We start from the raw sequence: 23823 nt of genomic DNA, 5'->3' as shown, positions 1-23823 counted from the left end.
ACAGAGCTGATGTTCCTCCCGGGGAAAGGTTGCCCGCACCGACACCTGGCCATCACTATTGACAACACCCTGGTGACGCCAACTCGGACTGTGAGGAATCTGCGTGTGATCCTGGATGACCAACTGTCGTTTGCTGAAAACATTGCATTGGTTGCTCGCTCCTGCAGATTTCTCCTCTTTAACATCAGGAGGATTCACCCATTCCTCACCGACGAGATGGCACAGGTGCTCATCCAGGCTCTGGTCATCTCCCGGCTGGACTACGGCAACTCCCTTCTTGCTGGTGCCCTGGTGTCGGCCATCAGACCTCTGGAGCTTGTTCAGAAAGCTGCAGCTCGTTTGGTGTTCAACCGCCCTAAGTTCTCCCACACAACTCCCCTTCTCATGTCCCTACACTGGCTCCCATCCCAGTAGCTGCTCGCATCCAGTTTAAGACTCTGGTGCTAGCCTACAGGGCAGTGAATAGAACAGCTCCTTCCTATCTCCAGGCCATGGTCAAGCCCTACACCCCCGCCCGACCACTTCGCTCTGCTGCCTTGGGATGCCTGGTCGCTCAGAGGCCCTTGCTGCCAATCGACCCGGTCACGGCTCTTTTCTGTCCTGGCCCCACAGTGCTGGAATGAACTCCCCACTGATGTCAGGACAGCGGAGTCGCTGCCCATCTTTTGGCGCAGGTTGAAAACTCACCTCTTCAAGAACTACTACCCTGTTACTTGTTCTTAGCACTTATTGTATTCACTCATTTAAAAAAAAACCTCTTTCTTGCACTTTTACTTTAGCACTGGTTTTGCTCTTAAATGCTTGTTTAGATGCACTTATGACCTCTGATGACTAGTAGTTCTCCTGATTTCCTACATTAAATGATGCACTTATTGTAAGTCGCTTTGGTTAAAAGCGTCGGCTAAATGACTGTAATGTAATGTAAAAGGGGCGTCCAGGTAGTGTGGCGGTCTATTCCGTTGCCTGCCAACATGGGGATCGCTGGTTCGCATCCCCATGTTGCTTCCGGCTTGGTCGGACATCCCTACAGACACAATTGGTCTGCGGGTGGGAAGTCAGATGTGGGTATGTACCCTGGTCGCTGCACTAGCACCTCCTCTGGTCGGTTGGGGCGCCTGTTCGGAGGGGGGGTGGAATAGCGTGATCCTCCCACACGCTACGTCCCCCTGGTGAAACTCCTCACTGTCAGGTGAAAAGAAGCGGTTGGTGACTGACTCCACATGTATCGGAGGAGGCATGTGGTAGTCTGCATCCCTCCCCGGATAGACAGAGGGGGCGGAGCAGCGACCGGGACATCTCGGAAGAGTGGGATAATTGGCCGAATACAATTGGGGAGCTTGTGGAAAGCTGGATTCTATGTGACCATTACTCCATGTTGCTCTTGTAAGTCAAACTGGTTGTTTAAACACCTGTCCTACAGTAGTTTATTAGCATGATAATTTTAGACAACTCTGACAGTTCCACTGATTGAGAATATCAGTGAATTTATGTGTGGTAATACTTTTATGACTTCACCAGTTTCTTCATATTCCTGCTGACTAATTATCTATAGATTAACTTGCTGATGTGGCAAACAGGACAAACTGCACCGCTAGCTGCTAACGTTTGCCTACATAGACTCCAGTTCTACTAGACATGGTATAACATTTCTACTGTGTGTGTGTGTGTGTGTGTGTGTGTGTGTGGTGGGGTCATGTAGAACCTTCGTGTGCGCTGTATGGGGGGAGCAGAGTTTTACACGAGGTCATGCACCAGGGTCCGAGGCCGTCTGGGACACAGGTTCATCTTTGTGGATGGTGACAAGGCTGTGTCTGGATCATACAGGTCAGTATGTGTATACACACACACACACACACACACACACACACACACACGTGTGTTTGTGTGAGAATGATTAGATATTTATGTCCAACATGGGATCCCTGCTCCTCTAATCCCAGTGAAATCTACCAGGCCTGCTAGTCCAGTTATATGTGATTTTTTTGTGTGTTTATACTTTACCTTTCATAGAACTAGTTTTGGTATTTCGGCTCACTCTGTGTTGTGTGTGTGTTTGTGTTTGTGTGTGTGTGTGTGTGTGTGTGTGTGTGTGTGTCCTGCAGCTTCACCTGGATGTCATCAAGGCTTGACAGACACCTCATCACCGTGGTTACGGGCCAGGCAGTGGAGACCTTCGACCGGGTGTTCCGTGACCTTTATGCGACGTCGAGTGCGGTTAACCTCCAACGAATCGCCACAGAGCCTGAGCCTGAGCCGGAGCCTCTCCCTCAGCCGGCCCCGCTGGCTCTTCCCTCCGCTGCTGTTGCGAGGAAACTCTACAACCCCAAATATGCCTTGCTGGCCATTGGTACCAAAAGCCCCAGTCCTACATCCTCTTCTGGCCACAACAGCCCCAAAGACTCCAACTCCCAGAACCCACCGCTTCCACAATCCAACAGGAGGAGGAGGAGGGTGAATAAAGAGGCCACAGTGGAAGAAGCACCTCCCCTCCACCCAGGACTACTCAATCTGGAGAGGGCATATTTGATCCCGTACCTACCCACGTGGCCTGAGCCAGACCCCCCCAGCGACGTCATCGGGTTCATCAACGTCCGAGATGCCAGTCGACCAACGCAGGTGCACCTACAGCGCTCAGAGAGGTTTGAAACCAGCCAGGCAATCCGGTTTAGCAGTCCAATCAGCATGCCTGAAAAGGTGCTGCCAGTTATAGCCCAACCCCGGCAAATCGCCGCTAAAAAAGAGTCGAGCGCAAGGTGTAAGGTTGAACCGACACCAGGTGACACCAAACCAGAAGAGACCATGCCAGACAAGATGAAGCCAGGACAGCTTGATGCCAGACCTTCAAGCACAGACCCTAAAAGAAGTGAACAGGGAGAACACGCAACCGGGCCAAAAACACAGACTGCTGATCTGAAACTGGTCACTACAGAAACCCCATCACACACTCTGAAATCTGAACCCAAAATGATGACCACGGAGAAGCCCGACACACCTGCTGTCAACAACGGCCGTTACCTGTCCTCAGGTACACCAACCAACGAAAATACAAGCCACGACACCACACCTAAAGTTGGTGCACACACATTTCTTTCCAACAATGCATCCACCCTTAACATGCCTGTGAAGGCTACACACCCTGCACACACAAACAATCCTACAGTGGAGCCCCTCCCTATGTCAAAAAAAGATCCCCCAGGACAAGCCACACCTCACTTTAACACAAATGAAATTGAGAAAAACACTCTACAGGTGCCAACCTCAAACCCACAACAAACCTGTCAGCCTGCGTCTTCACAAGGGGCTTATACAGCAAACACAGTAAATCAAGTTAACACAGGAACACACAAACAGACAGAGAACATAGTTGCACACACAGACTCAAATGCACGGGTTCGATGTGCTCAACTAGAAAGCCCCCTTAAAAACACCACAACTCCCTCCATTCACAACCACACTGCTTCCGTCTTAGTCTCTCCTGCTCCCCCTCTCTCCGTCAGCGCCATTTCTGATTCTGATGGTGCAACAGTTCCCTTAAACAGGATTCCATCCGTACCTCTCGATGGATGCACCCGTACCCCCCTTGGCTCTTCATCAACCTCTCCTCCTTCTCTTCCTCTTCTCCCATCTTTCTCCACGACTCCAGAAACTCCTGTGAACTCGGTCCTAACCTCTCCCATCTCCACTCCCCCCATCACCAAGCCTCGTACCATCCTGCTGGTCATCAAAGCAGGTGATGGTGACCCAGACACAGAAGAGGTCACTGTGATGCGAAGGGCCCAGAGCCACCCAAGCACGGCACTAGTCATGGAGCGCATCATGGGTGTATGTGACACACAATCAGGTCCAGATTCTGTTCCCTGTTTTGAAAAAGAGACAGAGGCTGTGCTAGAACTACACAATAAGAGTGGGATGAAAACTGGGGTACTAGACGAGGACACAAATTGGGGGAAACCCAGAGATGAGCATTCGGTCACAAAACAAAGCGGGACTCAAACTGAGACACAGGAAACTTGTGAACCAGAAACTGAACGGGAGAGTGACTGCTGGAGCAGAAAAGGAGCACAAGTGTTGCCTGAAACAAAAATGCAAGCTCAATCAGACAATTTCCTGACCAACGCGCCTCAGATGGACAACATGACGCCAAAAAACATCCCCACCACACCACAGCTACAGCCTGGCAATGATAGCAAATTACCACAACAGAACGAGTCCTCCACAGCACCAAATGAAACCAGCGAGAATGTGACACAGTCAAAATATATCCCAATGGCAAGTGTATTTCACCCCTCAACTGCTGGCCCCTTGCCTGCAATCTCTTTAACCTCCAAAACCAACACACACAGTTCTGTTTCTGATGTGCACACACACAAACATGACCCTATTTTGGCTAACCACATATACAAACAGGGTGTTGATGATGATGACGTACAAGAGTCCGGACCAGCCGAGGCTGAAAATGTCCTGCCTACACACTCTCAGCAAGGCGTCATGACACACTGCACAAATGACAGAACAGCGCGCACACCACAGAGTGTTCTGAATACAGCAGAAGAGTCACAACAACCCAAAGCCAATGGCAGCTCCCACACACCCAAGAAAGACCTGTGCTTACATTTTTCCGACTCAGCCCCACTTGCACTGGAGGTGCCCTCACTGACGCCTGACAGAGATACGCGGTCGCACACACCCGTCTTTCGTACACCCGACCCGGACTTGCGGACAAACACTCCAGACCCGCGATCCTACACTCCAGACTTTCGTACGCCCGACCCGGACTTGCGGACAAACACTCCAGACCCGCGATCCTACACTCCAGACTTCCGCACGCCCACACCGGACGTGAGTGATGGGTGTATCTCTCCAAGGGACGACTCCACTCTCTCCACCACCTCAGAAGAGTATTACGAATGCAGCGAGTCGCCGTTCTCCGAGTCTGCCATTGAGCGACTGGCCAGCCGAGGCCAAAGGACAACAGAGAATTTTCCAGCTACACAACCAAGCAGCGGGGCTGCGAAAGCCTCCACTAGAGCCACATCTTCCATGAGTGGTACTTCAGACAGTAGTGACTCTTGTGGTTTATCCTTAACCTCATCCACACCTCAAACCAGACAGAAGACGAGGAATGATGGAAATCAGGGGAACAGAAGGGAGGAGTGCGAGGAGAACACAGGATATTCCAATAAGCATTCAGCCTCACCACTTGCCACCACCATCCCCTTCTCAATCCCAACACCAAGGAACACTCGCCTTCCTGTGGCAACTCTATCGGTGCCTGCAGATGCATGGGACAGAAAAGACCCAGAGGGAGTAGAAAGAGAACAGTCTTGTCATAAAGTAGAGATGTCCCCTGTGGGACCAGTATATCGCTGCGTAATGGATGACGTACAAGAGACACCAGGGGAGTTGTCTTCTAAGAGAGAATTGGCTAGCAAGGAATCAGAGCCCAAACGTTTGAGCGCAGATGAATTTAAAACAGGCAAGTTTCCTACAAAGGAGAGGAAGTCAAAAGATCTGCCCTCCAAAGGAGAGACACTAAAAGAATGTTTTACCAGGGGAGAAAGAGTAGCAGAGACACAGGCACGGGGACCAAGTGGTGCAGAAAAAAAAGGCAGGCCTCTGGCATTCACAAAGACAGAAGTCAAGAAGGTATGAACATGTACACACAAACTAAAATTTCAAACTATCGCCGGGACCAATCTAAACCAGTAATAATAATAACTTTATTTATATAGCACTTTTGGGTTTTAATTTGTGGGCTTCTTTCTCTCTTGGTTTATTGAGCAATGGCACCATGCACTGGAGGAATTTATGAAGACCAAGACAAAATGATAATACCAATGGATTGATTCAAAACAAGTCTATTCAAAATATTTCATCTGCTAAAACTCTGTCTGTTTATGTCCCAAAGTATGCCCCGGTAGTATGCAGAAAACACTACATATTTTAAACATGTAGAATGTACTAACAATTTGGACGCCGGCTTGAGATTCCCAAATTTGAGTTGAGCTTTGGCTCAACCCAGTTTTCAGGCAGGTTAGTCTTAGTTCAACAGGAAGAGAGTTCCATAGTGTGGGGGCGCTAACAGCAAAAGCCCCATCAGCCTGTGGAACAAACCAAGACCTGGGAATAACCAGCAGGGCTCCATCTGCGAAGCTTAGTGGTCGAGAGGGAATATACCAGGTCAATAAATCAGAAATGTATGTAGGAGCAAGACCGTTTAAGGCCTTAAAAGTGAGCAATAAAATTATATTCTTGTGATGTCGCAGCAACGTTTTTAAGCAAATGTTGTCATTTGGTTATGGATAATGTTAGTGGATAACGTTGTCACGACATTGTGCCTTGGCCGGTTGCAGGCGTTATTTTTGGTGCTGTGAATAATGCTGCCATTGTGCGCTCTCCCTCCTGCTTGTCGGTGCATAGAGACCTGTCTTTTTCCCCTACTCTGCTCCTCGCTGGACTGTTAACAGTGCATAACCTTCATCTCTGCTTTCTCACAGCAGTAGGCTTTATTTGTTCCCAGCCCTCATCCCCTCATGGAGAATATCAGATATTCTACTATGCTGTGCCATTGGGACGCATATTGGATTTTGTGATGAACATGTCATGAACATCGTGAATTTACTATACTTTTTTTTTATAGTAATGATAATTTATATTAGTGTATACAAGAAATTATTGCCTTCTAGGCTGATATCTAATTTGAATGGCCTTGATGGTTATGAAATTCGACTTTAACATATAGGCTGGGGTTTTGTTATTATTTCCGTTAGTGCATGTAAGAAATATGTCTTTCAAGCTGAACGTCAATTTTGATGGCCTTGGTGATTTTATTGGACATCTGTAGTTCACAGGACAGAATCTGTGTTCAAAGTTAAAAAGATGCTATTAAACAATAGTATCTGAATTTAAATATACATACTTCCTCTGTGTTGATTCTACATTAATTCCGTGATTTTACATTTAAATATCCATTATTGAGCTTTAGTCCTAAGAAGAAAAAAGCGACTAATCACGATTAATCACAGCAATTTTTGTCATTATTTTTTAATCAATCAATCAATAGCTCTCTCTCTCGCTCTCTCTTGCTCTCTCTCTCTATATACACACACACACACACACACACACACACACACACACACACACACACACACACACACACACATATACACATACAGTAGCTGGATAGCTCAGTAGGTAAGAATGTCAGCTTTCAATGCTGGAGATCAGGAGTCCAAACCCCGGTTGGGACAAGTTTCCAGTAAGAGCCCATGGCTTAGACTTCCTAATGCTATACAAGCCAGCTACCTCAGATATGACTGAAAGTAACATGAATAGAGTCTTACTGGCTTGGACGTCGCCTGGGTTAACAAGGTCCGCGTCAGGTGTTGGGGAACCACGGCAACCTGATGAGAAATGGGCTACTGGAGCAAGACATTCATGGACAAGGGCTGAGAACCTGGAACTGATGGAATGCTACTATAAAAGCAGACCACTGAAGAGGGGGTATATCAAGCAAATGTGGGAGACTGTGAACCATGTAGGAGACCTACGCTCACACCAACTCAGAAGCAGCTACTGGCTCAACGCTCAAACATTAATAAAAGGAAGCTACTGTCATGACTTGAGATGGAGTGGCTCCAACAGGATGACTATACGGTCCAGCACCCTGAATGGCTGACCAGTAGGCAGGAGATACATGAGGACAGACCCCAGCCAGCTGCAACAATCCTACCAGCCATGACAGCTAAAGCTACTGAGGTTCAAATGAGAATCATGGCCAACCCCTGGGCACGGCTTCCATGACTCAGTGACCAAGTACCATCATAAAGCCTGCTTGCGGATGTGAACACAGCCTTATGCAACATCTCAACTGCCACCATAACAGACACCAATAAGTTTGTATATGCCCCTGCAACCGTAATGCTGGAGATGCTTGGGTACAGGATTAAGAACACAGGTCCCCAACAGTGCCAAGATCAAAGCAGCATGCAGAGATGTTAGCCAGTTAATGGAGGTGCAGAAAGGCATGATTAAAGAAAGGCCCTGGTTGAAAAAGTACAGTAAGTGAGGCCCTGGAAACTGCCAAACAAAGGCTTACAGCTCTGGCCGCCAGGCTGAAAAGATACACTAGAGAAGTAGAAGCCAAAAGAGTAAATGACCTGTTCCTCGAAAAACAAAAAACAAAAAAAACCCCAAACAAACAAAAAAAACATCCAAAGTGTACTCCCAGCTGCAGAGCTTTTCCCTACAACGGAAAAACATCAGATCCACCCAGAGTAGAGACTGAGTGATACTGGAAGGATATATGGGAAAAGGAGGCATCACACAACACCAATGCCCATTGGCTGGTAGGTCTAAGAGCAGACCACAGCAATATCCCAGAACAAGAACCAGTTATCATCACAGTGACCAACATCCAACGATGAGTCTCAAACATGAAGGGCTGCACTGCACCAGGCTCTGATATGATTCATGCCTACTGGCTGAAGAAGCTAACGGCACTCCATGAATGCTTGGTGACACAGATGAACCAGCTGCTAACATCAGGGTCTCACCCCGACTAGCTAGGACAGAGGAGAACAATACTGATCATGAAGGATCCCCACAAGGGTACAACACCTTCAAACTACCGGCTGATAATCTGCCTCTCCACAACATGGAAGATCCTGTCAGGAATTATAGCAGCCAAGCTGAATGGGCATATGAGTCAATACATGAGCAAAACTCAGAAAGGAATTGGGAACACCACCAAAGGGTCAAAGCATCAGCTACTGGTTGATAGAGCAGTCACCCAAGACTCTAAGGCCAGACAGACCAACCTGAGCACAGCCTTCATTGACCACAAGAAAGTCTATGGTTCAATGCCCCACACCTGATTACTGGAGTGCTTGGCACTATACAAAGCCAACAGGACACTAATAGTCTTCATCAAGAACTCAGTGTGGCAGTGGAAAACAACACTAGAGGCCAACTTACAAGACACTCACACAGGTAACCATCAAATGTGGCATATACCAAGGTGATACACTATCCCCACTGCTGTTCTGCATAGGCCTGAACCCCCTCAGTCAGATCATCACAAAGAGTGGATATGGATACAGGTTCAGAAGTGGGGTTACCATCAGCCACCTCCTGTACATGGATGACATCAAGCTGTATGCCAGGAATGAGTGAGACACTGACTCGATGATCCGCCTCACCAGGATCTACAGCGATGACATCGGAATGTCATTTGGACTGGACAAGTAAAGTTGAATGATGGCAAAAAGATGGAAAGTTGTGAGCACTGAAGGGGTTGATGGCAGGATAACAGACATACAAGACACTTACAAGTACCTGGGTATTCCACAGGCAAATGGAAACCATGAGGTGGCAGCAAGGAAGTCAGCTATAGCCAAATACATCCAGAGAGTGAGGAAGGTCCTGAGGACCCAGCTCAGTGGGATGAATAAGATCCAAGCCATCAACACATATGCCCTACCAGTCATCAGATACCCAACTGGAATGATAAACTGGCCAAAGGAGGACATAAATGCCACAGATATCAGGACACGGAACTCCTCACAATGCACGGAGGGTTCCACCCGAAGTCCAGCAGCCTGAGACTGCATGATAAGCAAAAAGATGGGGCATGAGGGTTGGTGAGTGTCAGAGCCACTATCCAAGATGAAACAAAACACATCCATGAGTACATCAGAAATAGGGGTCCCCAGGATGAACTGCTGTGTGAGTACCTCAGGCAGCAGATGACAGAGAGTGCAGAGGAAAAAGAAGAGGAGGTATCATGGAGGTATCAAGCCCCTCCATGGGATGTACCATCGATGGATAGAAGACATAGCTGATATCGAGAAATCCTACCAGTGGCTAGAAAAGGCTGGATTGAAGGACAGCATAGAGGCTCTGATCATAGCAGCACAAGAACAGGCACTCAGGACCAGATCGGTTGAGGCAGGGGTCTACCACACCAGACAAGACCCAAGATGCAGACTGCGCAAAGATGCCCCTGAGACAGTCCAGCACTTATCAGCAGAGTGTAAGATGCTAGCTGGGAAAGTGTACACTGAAAGGCATAACTAAGTGACTGGGATAGTGTACAGGAATAGCTATACTGAATACAGACTGGAAGTCCCCAAGCCCAAATGGGAGACACCGCCAAAGGTGGTTGAGAATGGCAAAGCTAAGATCCTGTGGGATTTCAAGTTCCAGACTGACAAGTAGGTGCTGGCTAACCAACCAGACATCATGGTGGTTGACAAGGAACAGAAGACAGCAACAGTGATCAATGTAGCAATCCCAAGCGACGGCAACATCAGGAACAATGAGAATGAGTCGCTAGAGAAATACCAAGGGCTGAGGGAAGAACGAGATAGGATGTGGAAGGTGAAATCCACAGTAGTCCCAATGTTAATAGGAGCACTACGGCCTTGACTCGCAAACTAGGGGATTGACTCCAGCAGATTCGAGGAACAACATCTGAGGTCTCTGTCCAGAAGAGTGCAGTCCTAGGAACAGCTGAGATACTGCGCAGAACCCTAAAACTCCCAAGTCTCTGGTAGAGGACACGAGCTTGAGGAAGACACACACCACCTGAAAAAGGGTGAGAGGGAGATTTGTTTTGTATATATATATATAGAGAGACACACACACACACACACACACACACACACACACACACACACACACACACAGATACATATGGTTGGTGTATACAGTCCACAGTAATAGCGTACGTGAGGTTATTGTTGCAAGTCGTCTAGTGTGCGTGAGGGAATGTGCCTATGTGTGTGAGAGAGAAAGACAGAGAGAGACTTTTGTTTCCCTTCTTTTTCCAGTTTCTCCAAAAGACTCTGTCAAGCACACCCAGCAGAGCATCTCTAAGTTGAAGTGCATGCTAGTCATTCATTATTGATCAAGGAGACTGTGTGAATCAAAGTGACATACTTTTAACTAACCATGTATTCATAGTCGTAGAATATTTAAGAAGTAAAGGATTGACTTCCACATTTATTGAAATAGCTTTTGTTCACTGAAATACCCCTTAATCCTTGTGTTTCCTATCCACGAAGAGTGTGCCAAAGCCAGGGAAGTGTTTTGTGGTGTGTTTTTGCTCGTTTCAGTCATGTAATATTAAGGAAAGCACAAATAAAAACAGATTACCCCTTGTCACAGTCACACCTAAATTCCTCCGTCTTTTCCATTAGCAGCTCTGCGTTTAAATCACATTATGGGCTGCATTTGCAAATATACACTGCCAAGCTCTATAATGAATCAGTCGCTCGCACATGAATGGAGTAGTCTGGGGAAAGCAGCGATAAACCTCTGTCAAATGTTTTTTTTTATCCCTGGCATTCATTCATTAATTAAATTTTAATGTCCCATTCGCTCTCTTCTCTTTTCCTTTCTTGATGTGACCTTATTTATTTCTCCTCCACAAGTGCTGAACAAAACAGTATATCATGTCGGAAAGATGCAGTGTAATGCAAATCTGGTCCATCAGCCATGTTAGGGCTAAAACTTTTATTGCTTGATAGAAACAAAATTGATGACTGCTCTCAAAGAAAAACATTCTATGGCATCAAATGAATACCATTTTGTCTGATGTAATGATTTATTTCCGCCACTGAAATCACCCTAATCATTGCAAGAGTGGTAAATGCTTTGCAAATGGGGTTTTGAAAGTCAAAACCTGTATATATCTGGATAGATTATGTAACTCCTTTTTATTATTTTGATATTGGAATACATATTATAGTTCAGCCATACTCACCACTGTCTTAACCCCACTCTCTTGTAGGCTGTGCAAGCTCCCCCTAGATCTCCGTCATGGCAGCAGCAGGTTGGTTGTGCAGCCCTCCAGGCCCCACCCAGTAGACCTTCTCGTCCATATCCAGCTCCTCAACCTCCAGGAGGAATCAACCAAGTGGGGAGCAAGCTAATCCACAGCAGCCTCCAGGCTCTGGAGAATAATAGAACATTATCCAGGCTCATCCCTGCATATGGTGCAGCGGGTGTGGCTGCTGCTGGGCCAAAAAGAAGTCAGGGTGGCAGCTCCCCTGGACGACATAGCTCCCCCTACAGGCAACCCCCAACAGAGCAGGGGAGGGCGAGAGCTGGGAGGTCACGGAGCCAGCCTCCTTACACACAGGCCTCCTTTCTCTATACGCAGCCAAACATACAGAACCCACTTCAACTTCAGACCCAACTTTACTCCTCCCAAAACCAGGCAGCAAGGCAGGGTTCAGCACTGGGATCCAGGACCATCACTGGTGCTGTGGGGCATGAGCACGGCAAGACTTCATTAAGCTTGTCCTTTGGTAGGCTATACAACATCAAGGGCCTGAAGGAAAAGGTGAGCAAACCCTCCCTGCAAAGCAAGAGGAGCAGCACCACCTCGCCCCCACAGGGACACAAGAGCACAGGCTAGCCTGCTGTCTCACTGCCCACCTGAACATTGAGCAATGCCTGGTCCCGTCATGTCTGGTCCGAGGCGACAAACATGCACTTCAAGTTGGTTTCATAGAAAACCAAATGGGGAGACAAAGTTAAGTTCTTTCACTTCAGACTTTCTGGAGCCACTCGATTCTCCCTGACCCACTTGTGTTGATACCTCACTTTTTGTCCCGATGGATAACAAGTGATGTTACATTTCAGTTTGTTATGTTCAACAAAACTACAAACATGTCTTAAGAGAGCATCATCTATATTTCATGAATGTGAAAGGGCTGAGGGCTTGTACACACTATCCAGAAGAAGAAACAAACAAGCTGGACACATGGACGACTGGCTGCTCGCTGAAATAAAAGCATTTAGAAGACCTAAACATATCATGACCTCCCTCTGATGTCACCAGAGGCCTGAACACCAGGAGTTAAACCTTACATTTTTCCCATGAATCTCATTACCTCTGCAAAGACATATTCCAAATGCCGAAGGGTGTGCGTCCACTATTTCTTGTTGTCAAGAATTTTTGACTGTATTGTGTGAATTCACACTTCCATGTCACAAGTACTAAACTGAGGACAGTACACTTTGGTTGTGACCCAGCAATTGTCAGTCCTAGTGAAAGCAGCCATAGGTTAGATACTATTTCTTCATGGGGTTTTTTTTATAAGGCACACCACACACAAAAAAACCCAACTCTTGGGTATTTGTAGGCACAGCTAACATTTTCAGTGTCCACAGATCTATAAAGGGGCTATTACTGTGTATTATTTTGACTTCCCTGACCTGACCAGCTATCTTATATGGTTTGGAGACAGTGGCACTGACGAAAAGACAGGAGGCGGCACTGGAAGTGGCAGAATTGAAGATGCTAAGATTTTCATTGGGAGTGATGAAGAAGGAAAGGGTTAGGGACGAGTATATTAAAGGGACAGCTCAGGTTGGACGGTTTGGAGACAAAGCAAGAGAGGCGAGATTGAGATGGTTTGGACATGTGTGGAGGAGAGATGCTGGGTATATTGGGAGAAGGATGCTGAATATGGAGCTGCCAGGGAAGAGGAAAAGAGGAGGGCCAGAGGAGGTTTATAGATGTGGTGAGGGAGGACATGCAGGTGGCTGGTGTGACAGAGGAGGACGCAGAGGACAGGAAGAGATGGAAACGGATGATCCGCTCTGGTGACCCCTAACGGGAGCAGCCGAAAGTAGTGGTAGTAGTCGATTTTGGCTTCCCTGAAACAAAAATTGACAAGCAAATATTACGTTGGGTTGCTCTGTGGTACTGATTGAAACAAAATGAATTTTTAATATCACTGTTCTTTGCCATTTTGGGAAGTAATTTTCTTAAAAAAATGTTGTTAGCACACATCTGCAAAAGTTCTGTAAAGAACAAATTGGTCAATTTGAATTTTCTTGTCTTGTCTATTGTTGTTTGTAGTTGTTGTTTATATCAATGAACTATAGTGGGAAGTACTCAGGGAAAAATTAGACATAGCACCTTTATTCCGTCTTAGAAAAAGTCCGAGTTTAAATAGTGACTGTATTACTATACAACAAAAAATAAAAAAATGAAATGCTTAATAGAATAAATGCATGAATTTGGCTTACACTGGTTGAAGTTGTACACTTTGATGTCCCATTTTTTTCTTCCTCTATGTATAGCTTTATAAATGTGTAGAGGAAAATCAAAAATGTGATCTCCTGAATTTCCCCGTTCTTTCTTCTGAACAGCAGAGATCAGAACGACGCCCTGAAAATATTTCATCTTTTTTCCTCATCCCATTCAGTTTTTCTCTTTCCAGAGCTTAAGTGAATTTCTGCATCTCAGATATTACTTGGGCTGATTTCAACTAGGAATGCAGCGATTACCGGTGATGGTATCCGAAAACGGGCTGATATCAGGCTAAAATAGAGTATCAGTATCAGATATTTTACCTGGGACTAAAATCCGGTACCAAAAGCCATGAATAAGATGTCATCAATAAAAGCCAAAATGACCTGATTTGCTGCTTTTTTAGCACACAAAAGCCAGTATTTCTTTCATGGTGGGAAAAACTAATTCTATCTCAATTACTTTGTCCACTGACCCAAAACTAATGGTCTAAGTCTGCACTGTTCAGCCGATCAGATTGGTATTTTGCATTGGCCGATACTTGTACTCAGGTCTCAGAACCAGTATTAGTAGAGGAAAAAGTTAGATCATTGCATCACTGTTTTAAACAGAGTTCTCTACAATAAATCTTTTCTTGCTTCATTCAAGTCATTCAACACATCTCAGAACAGACCGACTCTGAACTGTGAAAAGAGGTTTCAGTTTTTCTCCAGACATTCATAAAAATCACAGTATTCACACAAAACTCAACACACAAAACACACAAAAAAATTTGCTAATGCTAGATTGAAAAATGTTCTCTGCTTCATTAAAAGTAATGAGGAGACAATGGGGGCTGATTCACTTGCTAGGAAGCTGCAAAACAATAGCCACTATGAGTTCTGGAAAGAGGTCGTAGTTATAAACAACTGTACAACTTCATTACTGTCTAATTTTGATGGAGTATGTGGCTCAGATAATATTGCTGAATTGTAGCAACAGCGCTGTTATGATCTATTCAACTGTGTTAAATGTGATATATTTGTGGTTTGTAATGTTGACTCCACTGAGAACATGGCAGTCAGGCCGGAGCAAGTACACCATGCTATCATGAAGTTAGATAACAATAAGGAATGTGGTATGGATATTATCACTGCTGAATGCTTAAAACATGCCAGTCAAAAGCTTGTTCCTTTCTTGCCGTATGTCTCACTGGATTTTTCATTCATGCTGTTACCAGTTTCCATGCTATCAGTGTTACTTGTGCCGGTTATCAAAGATGAAGCTGGTAAAATAAATAGCAAGGTTAATTATAGACCTACTGTTCAAGCAAGCGTTCTTTCTAACGTGTTGGAGAGAATTTTGCTGAACAGGCTAGAAGTGTACATTCTTACCAATAAGTAGTAATAGCAATCAGTTTGGTTTTAAGCGTTAACATGGCAAAGGATGTGTATTTTTGCCCTAAATGGAATAGTAGTTAAATACAAAAGCCAAAACTCTACTATGGTTATGTTTTATAGATGCCGCTAAGGCATTTGATAGAATCATGAGAAATTATTTAGTAAAATGTGCTAAAGAGGTGTATCCAAGGTTATACTTAGAATTTTAGTTTTCTGGTATGCTCATCGGACTATGCAAATTGGGCAAAGCTGTATCTGCTCTTTTTTATGTTAACAATGGGGTCAGACAGGGTGGGACTTTATCTCCCTTTCTGTTCAGTGTGTACATGGATGAATTGTCGAAGCAGCGGAATGGTATAAAACTGGCTGTGTTATTGGAAATACCGTTGTTAACCATCTTATGTATGCAGATGACTTGGTTGTTTTCTCTCCATTTAGCGCTGGGTTACAACAGTTATTGACGATATGTTCCTGGTATGGCGCCGAATGTGACATCCAATACAGTGCAAAAAAAGGGCCATATTATGATTGTGAGATGTAAAGAGGATAGAAAATTAGTTTTTCCTGATTTTTATCTGAGTATTAACGCTCTTAAGGTGTGTAATGAGATTAAATACCGTGGTCACTATAATACAGAAGATCAAACTGATGACAGAGACATCCACAAACGATATTGCAAATTGTATGGCCAGCCTAAGGTGTTGATACGTAAGTTTCATATTTGCACTATCGATGTCAAAGCCTCACTGTTCAGAGCTTTTAATATGCCTCTGTATACAGCTCCCTTATGGAGGAAAAGGTAGCAAGCAGTGACTTAAATTTGCATATAATTATGCTATGCGGTTATTGCTTCATGCACCGAGATTTCACAATGCTAGCCAGATGTTTGTTAATACTGGTTTACCTACTTGTCAAGGACTGTTAAATCTATGTGCCATCTAAACAAGTCAGAGAATAATGTTATTGTGGTTTTAACCAACGCTGTAAAGAGTTATACTGTTTCTCATCAGACATGTGGAGTCATTGGCCAAGAGTCTCTTTGTACATAAACTATTAGATGGACAAATGTTTTTGCCCCTGTAATATTTTTATGTTCTATGTATATGCCCTTGTCCTGTACTGTTTATTTTCCTTTCTTTTTGATGCGGACCTCTACTAAGATGGGTCTGGAATAAAAGTTGAAATGAACTGAACTGACTCGTTCGAAGGTCTGCAGTTGCAGGTCTTTGTATTGTACACGCCATATCTAGTTCATTGCCAAAAGAAACAGGACTGCGACATCCACAATCACCAATAAATCAAAAGATTGACCCAAAGAAAATGTCTTAATTGTGCTACGCTAACTCTGATTTTAATCTTACCCCAATAAAGATAAGCCAATAAAATTATTTACACAGCTTTCTCCACAGCCAGAGAAATGTTATCAGTTTGTGATTGTATAATGAGTGTGCAAGTAAACTTGCAGAGGTCACATAAAACCTGCACATGAAAAAAACACCACACATTAAAAACTATTTTGATGGGAGTCCACCGATCCCGTTACCAGATGATTTACGTTTCTAAATTCAGCCCCTGGTTCACCACTTCATCTCCCTGTCAGGAGACCTCAGCTGGGTTTTCCTCAGCACTGATCAGGATGCACGGGATCGCTTAACAAATCATCACGTCTGACACAGACAAATGACTGCTGCTGGCACCGTAGCCTGGGACGATGAGCTGCTTTACAAGTCCGTGCATCTCACTTGACTCGTGAGACATGTAACTCACATCTCAAAGCCTCATCCCCTCCCTTTGCCCCGTGAGCCCAGGCACAGCTCCCCCCCAGGGTAAGGTGGAGCTGGTTGTAAATCGCTTGATAATAACATCTACTATTAACTTGTGCTCTCAGGCGTGTGACTCCTGCCAAAGTTTTTCCCCTACTGACACTTACTTCCTGCCCTATGATTAAAATAATGGTTAAAGGGAAACAATTACAATTTTAAACATTAAGTATATATTCGAGGGGTAACACTTTTTTTAGCAGCCATAATACTGAGTAGTGTTCCGTGGTACTCTGAAATGCCAAAATTGTGCAGAAAAGTTGGTAAATTGCCGATGCAGCCTATTTCGATATAGCCCTCCGAAGGCAGCAGCAAACCAGGAAGCACGGGCTGTACAGATTGTCCACCGGTGACATCGCTGGGAAACACTTTGCCGCAAAATTTTGCTGTCATTTTTTGTGTGTGTGTGTGTGTGAGTGATGTCTGCAAGTGCTAGAAGCTGCTGTGTACCGGAGTCAAATTCCTCCTGTGCTTAGGCACACTTGGCCAATAAAGCTGATTCTGACTGATTGTTTCCCTTTAACCTGCAGTCACTTTAAATGTGCGCAGGATTCTCTGTCTGGTCCTGTTTTAAACGTCCATCCACCATCCACCCATTCCATTCTCCAAACCGCTTATCCTGCTCTCAGGGTCGCTGGAGCTTATCCCGACAGGCATTGGGCGGCAGACAGGGAGACACCCTGGACAGGCCGCCAGGCCCGCCCCCCCCACACAAACACACACACCTATGAACAATTCAGTACGGCTGATTCACCTGACCTACATGTCTTTGGACTGTGGGAGGAAACCGGAGCCCCCGGAGGAAACCCACGCAGACACGGGGAGAACATGCAAACTCCACACAGAGGATGATATGGGATGACCCCCAAGGTTGGACTACCCCGGGGTTCGAACCCAGGACCTACTTGCTGTGAGGCGACTGCGTTAACCACTGAGCCACCGTGTGGCTGTTTTAAACATTTTTGACTTAAAGTGTTGGGTGTACTACAGATATTACACAGAGCTCCTCCTATGTGCCAGCTCTGCAAAAAGAAGACAATGGGAGAAGGAAACAAAGATAAGGAGAAAGTGACTCTTAATATAATCACCTGCACACAGGGAAATGTCTACAGATGCTTATTTCCTGTCCCCAACACCAGACAAAACAGTTCTCTACCCAGAGGACCTAGTTAGGGCCAAACACTCTGATTAAGAAATGAGTCATGTCATGTGTCGGAATTGGTTGATTACCCCCCCCCACACACACACACACACACACACACACATAAGCACACCGACACACACACGTACATTCCTTCTCCCTCTTCCTGTGTCTGCAATGTCCATCTTGCGACACCTGAAGGCTTAGGCTGTAGTCACACAACCGGTAGAGCGAAATGCCTTCTCGTTCCCATGCAAAGTAGGTGGGACCGCAAACTTGGTCGACCACAAACACCAACCTCAGATTAATCGATGAAACATACTTACACCATCTACTCCTGCTTTACGACTGGCTGCAAACCATGCCGCATATTTTTTGTGGAGCAAATTATATTTTGGCAGAGCACATCAGATAACGCTGTGTGGTAATGCACTGCTAAAAAGTTAGCTTCCTCCATTTACCCTCCTGAGCTACCGCCCTGCCAGAGATCAACGCCAGCAGAGCAGATCTATTTTTGGCCAATGGTGCGAATTTGCATGTCAAAGTTCACCAAATTTGAACAAAAGCATTGAGGCATATTTGCTTTGTACCCAGAAACATATTTGCTAATAGCAACGAATCCATCGATACCAATCAAGTTCACCATGATATTTCCTTTTTCAACAATGCCGGTGACTGAGGGCTTAGGTTCTCCCAATTTTTCTCTCTATCCTTTTGTCTCTTCTTCTCACTACTACTACTACGACTACTACTACTACTACTACTACTACTACTTTCGGCTGCTCCCGTTAGGGGGCGCCACAGCGGATCATCCATTTCCATCTCTTCCTGTCCTCTGCGTCTTCCTCTGTCACACCAGCCACCTGCATGTCCTCCCTCACCACATCCATAAACCTCCTCTTTGGCCTTCCTCTTCTCCTCTTCCCTGGCAGCTCCATATTCAGCATCCTTCTCCCAATATACCCAGCATCTCTCCTCCACACATGTCCAAAGCATCTCAATCTTGCCTCTCTTGCTTTGCCTCCAAACCGTCCAACCTGAGCTGTCCCTCTAATATACTTGTTCCTAATCCTGTCCTTCTTCATCACTCCCAGTGAAAATTCTTCTCACTATTCACATTATTAGCATTCTTCTTCTCACTATTTCTGTCCATATATTTGCCAAGCCCTAGGTGTGAATGTGTGTGGGCCCTGTGATGGTCTGGCAGCCTGTCCAGGGTGTCTCCCCGCCTGCCGCCCAATGACTGCTGGGATAGGCTCCAGATTCCCTGCGACCCTGAGAGCAGGATAAGCAGTTTGGATAATGGATGGATATTTGCCAAGCCCCTGACTCTTTTCTGTCTCTGTCTTGCGCTGCCTCTCCCCCGCTCTCTCTCTTTTTGTGTGTATATGTCAGTTTGGTACATGTATTTTGAGTATAAATACTTTGGGTCAACTGTCCAAAGTAACGGGGATCAGAGAGTGCAGGCAGGGTGGAGTGGGTGGAGGAGAGTGTCAGGAGTGATTTGCGACAGAAGAGTACCAGCAAGAGTTAAAGGGAAGGTTTACAAGATGGTTGTGAGACCAGCTATGTTATATGGTTTGGAGACAGTGGCACTGATGAAGAGACAGGAGGTGGAGCTGGAGGTGGCAGAGATGAAGATGATAAGATTTATATTGGGAGTGATGAAGAAGGGCAGGATTAAGAACGAGTATATTAGAGGGACAGCTCAGGTTGGACGGTTTAGAGACAAAGCAAGAGAGGCAAGATTGAGATGGTTTGGACATGTGTGGAGGAGAGATGCTGGGTATACTGGGAGAAGGATGCTGAATATGGAGCTGCCAGGGAAGAGGAGAAGAGGGAGGCCAAAGAGGAGGTTTATGGATGTGGTGAGGGAGGACATGCAGGTGGCTGGTGTGACAGAGGAAGATGCAGAGGACAGGAAGAGATGGAGACGGATGATCCGCTGTGGCGCCCCCTAATGGGAGCAGCCAAAAGAAGTAGTAGTAGTAGTAGATGTCAGTTTGGTACCCATGGGGCTGTCTTCTGAGGGCTGAGTCATGGTGTGTGTGTGTGTGTGTGTGTGTCTGTGTGTGTGTGTGTGTGTGTGTGTCTGTGTGTGTGTGTGTGTGTTTGCAATACCTCATTTATGCTTGTGTGCAGGTGAGTGTGTTTACAACATTTACCCATCAGTTCTTGTCCTTTCCCAGAATTTAGCCTTAATGGAAAAGATCTTCCTCACTCCATTCATCATTTCTTTTTTAATTTCTCTCTTTATGGCGGGGGGGGGGGGCCCGCTGGCAGAAAAACAGCTTAATAAATCTGTCAGTTCCATCTCTATAGCACGGTGATTCATGATCCGTGCTTCATAAACAGAGTCACGTCTTTCCTCGTGGGATTTTGCGGAAGCTTTTGCGATGAACACGAAGCTTTGAATGGCGCTGAATAATGTGATCTTAACAAACATCCTCGTTTACTCCATCTACCTACTTTTAGTCGACGTAACGTGAAAGTGGTGCGAACGTAAAGCTCCCCGAGTCTGTAACTGGGATTTAGGGCTGTACACACAAGCGGGACTTGACTTGATCTTTGTCAAGTGAACATTTTATGTACTTAGAGCATGGATATCCTGTGGTCTTGATTGGTGATTTGGGGTTAAGGGGTTAAGTATAGGAGTAGTACCTTTCCCAGAGGGCCTTTCGTGGCGTCCTAGACTGGTCTCCATACACCCCAGCATCACGTGAAGCGCAAAATATCACCTCTCCATGATGAATGACGTCCATGCGTGGTGAAGCGCCACACCCTCCTCGTGGTAATCCTGTTAATGTTGTCAGGAGACAACAGAGCAGAAAACGGTAAAGCTCAATAAATCCTGCTATTGGCATCCGGGTGGCGTAGCGGGCTATTCCCTTGCCTACCAACACAGAGATCTTCGGTTCGAATCCCCGTGTTACCCCCGGCTTGGTCGGGCGTCTCTACAGACACAATCGGCCGTGTCTGCGGGAGGGAAGCCGGATGTGGGTATGTGTCATGGTCGCTGCAGTAGCGCCTCCTCTGGTTGGTTGGGGCGCCTGTTCAGGAAGGAACTGGCGGGACTAGCATGAGCTTCCCACATGCTACATCCCCCTGGTGAAACTCCTCACTGTCAGGTGAAAAGAAGTGGCTGGCGACTCCACATGTATGGGAGGAGGCATGTGGTAGTCTGCAGCCCTCCCTGGATCGGCAGAGGGGGGTGGAGCAGTGACCGGGACGGCTTGAAAAGAGTGGGGTAATTGGCCAGGGACAATTGGGGAGACAAAGGGAGGGGGGGGGAAATCAACAAGAAAATATATAAAATAGAAAGAAATTAAATCCTGCTATTCCTATGGGTAGCAGTAGTCCTCGGTGCATTCATCGATAGGCTGATGTTATGGACCGGGGGACATCGTGGCTTTGCAGATGATGCAATGCATCTTGAGAATGGAAAGGCACAAAATCTCCAATTAGTGGAGAACCACAGAACTGCATGTGGAGTAGCGCCCCATGCTTTAAACAAACACGCGCAACCGAAACCCTATAGGTCGTCCGAGGTGAGGTTGGTTTGTGAACATGGATACGAAGTTCTCCCTAAGGCGGCTACCAGAAGTTTTAAAACTCTCGAAAATCTACACAGACAAACCCTGCAGCAGTTCCAACGAGACCATCAGAATGTTAGATACGGTTTCAGAGGCCAAGGACATTTTCATGAGGATACGGAGACGTTTTCTGTTCATGTTCGTAACTTCTATTGCAACAACATCATGCTAGTATCATGACGTTACCTTTTGTGAGCTCTTTGTGGTCTTTCACTGCAGCCAAAATAGAGGCCATTTCCCTTGATCTCATTCATACATTTCATTTGTCTTGCAAATGGCAAGTTGTTCGATATCTCTTGAGGAATTCTGCGGCACCACCTTGTCCAGAGCTGCACCTCTTACATTCTTCAGAACATCTGTAGACCCGCAAAACTGCTTTTTGTCTCGCTTTTTTTGCCACCTGGCACAGAATTTGTTTTTCCGCTGCAGTCACCGTGATTTTGTCGTCAGGCAAATCACAGAGACAAGGTTTGGAGTCTAAATGCGGTTTGGATGGCGAGAATTAATCAGCATTATCGCCCCCATAGTCCTCTATGGGGGCGATAATGCACAGCTGAGTTTGATAAAATGGCAGAAGAAAAAAAAATCCTATCAAATACCATGTCTATGATAGCCGATGACAATGCACCAATCAGAATGTTGCTATTAGTTTACTTATTAAGCGAGTGTTTTTACTAAAAACCATCTGGGTGGTGTGGCGGTCTATTCTGTTGCCTACCAACATGGAAATCGCCGGTTCGAATCACCTCCGGCTTGGTCGGGCGTCCCTACAGACACAATTGGCCATGTCTGCGGGAGGGAAGCCGGATGTGGGTATGTGTCCTGGTCGCTGCACTAGCGCCTCCTCTGGTCGGTCAGTGTGCCTGTTCGGGGGGCGGGGGCTAGGGGGAATAGTGTGATCCTCCCACGCACTACATCCCCCTGGTGAAACTCCTCACTGTCAGGGGAGGAGAAACGGCTGGCAACTCCACATGTATGGGAGGAGGCATGTGGTAGTCTGCAGCCCTCCCCGGATCGGCAGAGTGGGTGGAGCAGCGACCGGGACGGCTCCGGAAGAGTGGGGTAATCAGCCAAGTACAATTGGGGGGGGGGGGGCTCACGAATTTTTATTTTTTTAAGATATTTTATAATCCCCATAGGGAAATTACAAAATTACTGGTCAGTGTTACATCTTTTGTTGGTACGTAGACTCAGTGATGATTTTTCTTCTTTGTGAAAGTATCGCTGGGCGGCATGGTGGCGCAGTGGTTAGTGCAGTTGCCTCACAGCCAGAAGGTTCTGGGTTCGAACCCCGGGGTAGTCCAACCTTGTGGGTCGTCCTGGGTGGTCCTCTGTTTGGAGTTTGCATGTTCTCCTCGTGTCTGCATGGGTTTCCTCCCAAAGACATGTAGGTCAGGTGAATTGGCCGTACTAAATTGCCCCTAGGTATGAATGTGTGTGTGTCTGTGTCAGCCCTGTGTGATGGCCTGGCAGCCTGTCCAGAGTGTCTCCCCGCCTGCCACCCAATGACTGCTGGGATAGGCTCCAGCATCCCCACGAACCTGAGAGCAGGATAAGCGGCTCAGATAATGGATGGATGAAGAATCGCTTTTGTCCTTCAAAAGTTCCTTGAAAGTTAGAAAAAAAAAAAGCTAATTTGGTAAGAGCAGGTCACATTTTCTTGCATAACAGAGAAGAAATGTTCGGCATCCTTTGCATCACTGTGGTTGGCCGCAAGCAATCTTCACATGACAACTACAAATCCCAGAGAAGAGCCGATGGTTCCACGAGAGAGTGAATTCAAAACTGTATTGCAGTCAGTACTTCTCTGTTTAAATGATCACAAATCATTCAGTAAATG

General features: G+C 46.1%; 1 protein-coding gene across 1 annotated transcript in view; it reads left to right on the top strand.

Annotated features, from left to right (window-relative positions):
* Window positions 1-12436, top strand: part of LOC130119202 (mucin-4-like) — a 27285-nt gene extending 14849 nt beyond the window's left edge. Inside the window, 4 exon segments of the mRNA XM_056287632.1 lie at window positions 1700-1824; window positions 2103-3025; window positions 3644-5646; window positions 11795-12436. Of these exon segments, the coding sequence (XP_056143607.1) occupies window positions 1700-1824; window positions 2103-3025; window positions 3644-5646; window positions 11795-12424 (3681 nt within the window). The 3' untranslated portion in view covers window positions 12425-12436.
* The last annotated feature ends 11387 nt before the right edge of the window (window positions 12437-23823 follow it).

The sequence above is a fragment of the Lampris incognitus genome, chromosome 10 (assembly GCF_029633865.1).
Source record: "Lampris incognitus isolate fLamInc1 chromosome 10, fLamInc1.hap2, whole genome shotgun sequence".
NCBI lineage: Eukaryota > Metazoa > Chordata > Actinopteri > Lampriformes > Lampridae > Lampris > Lampris incognitus.
This window is presented reverse-complemented; position numbering and strand designations above follow the sequence as displayed.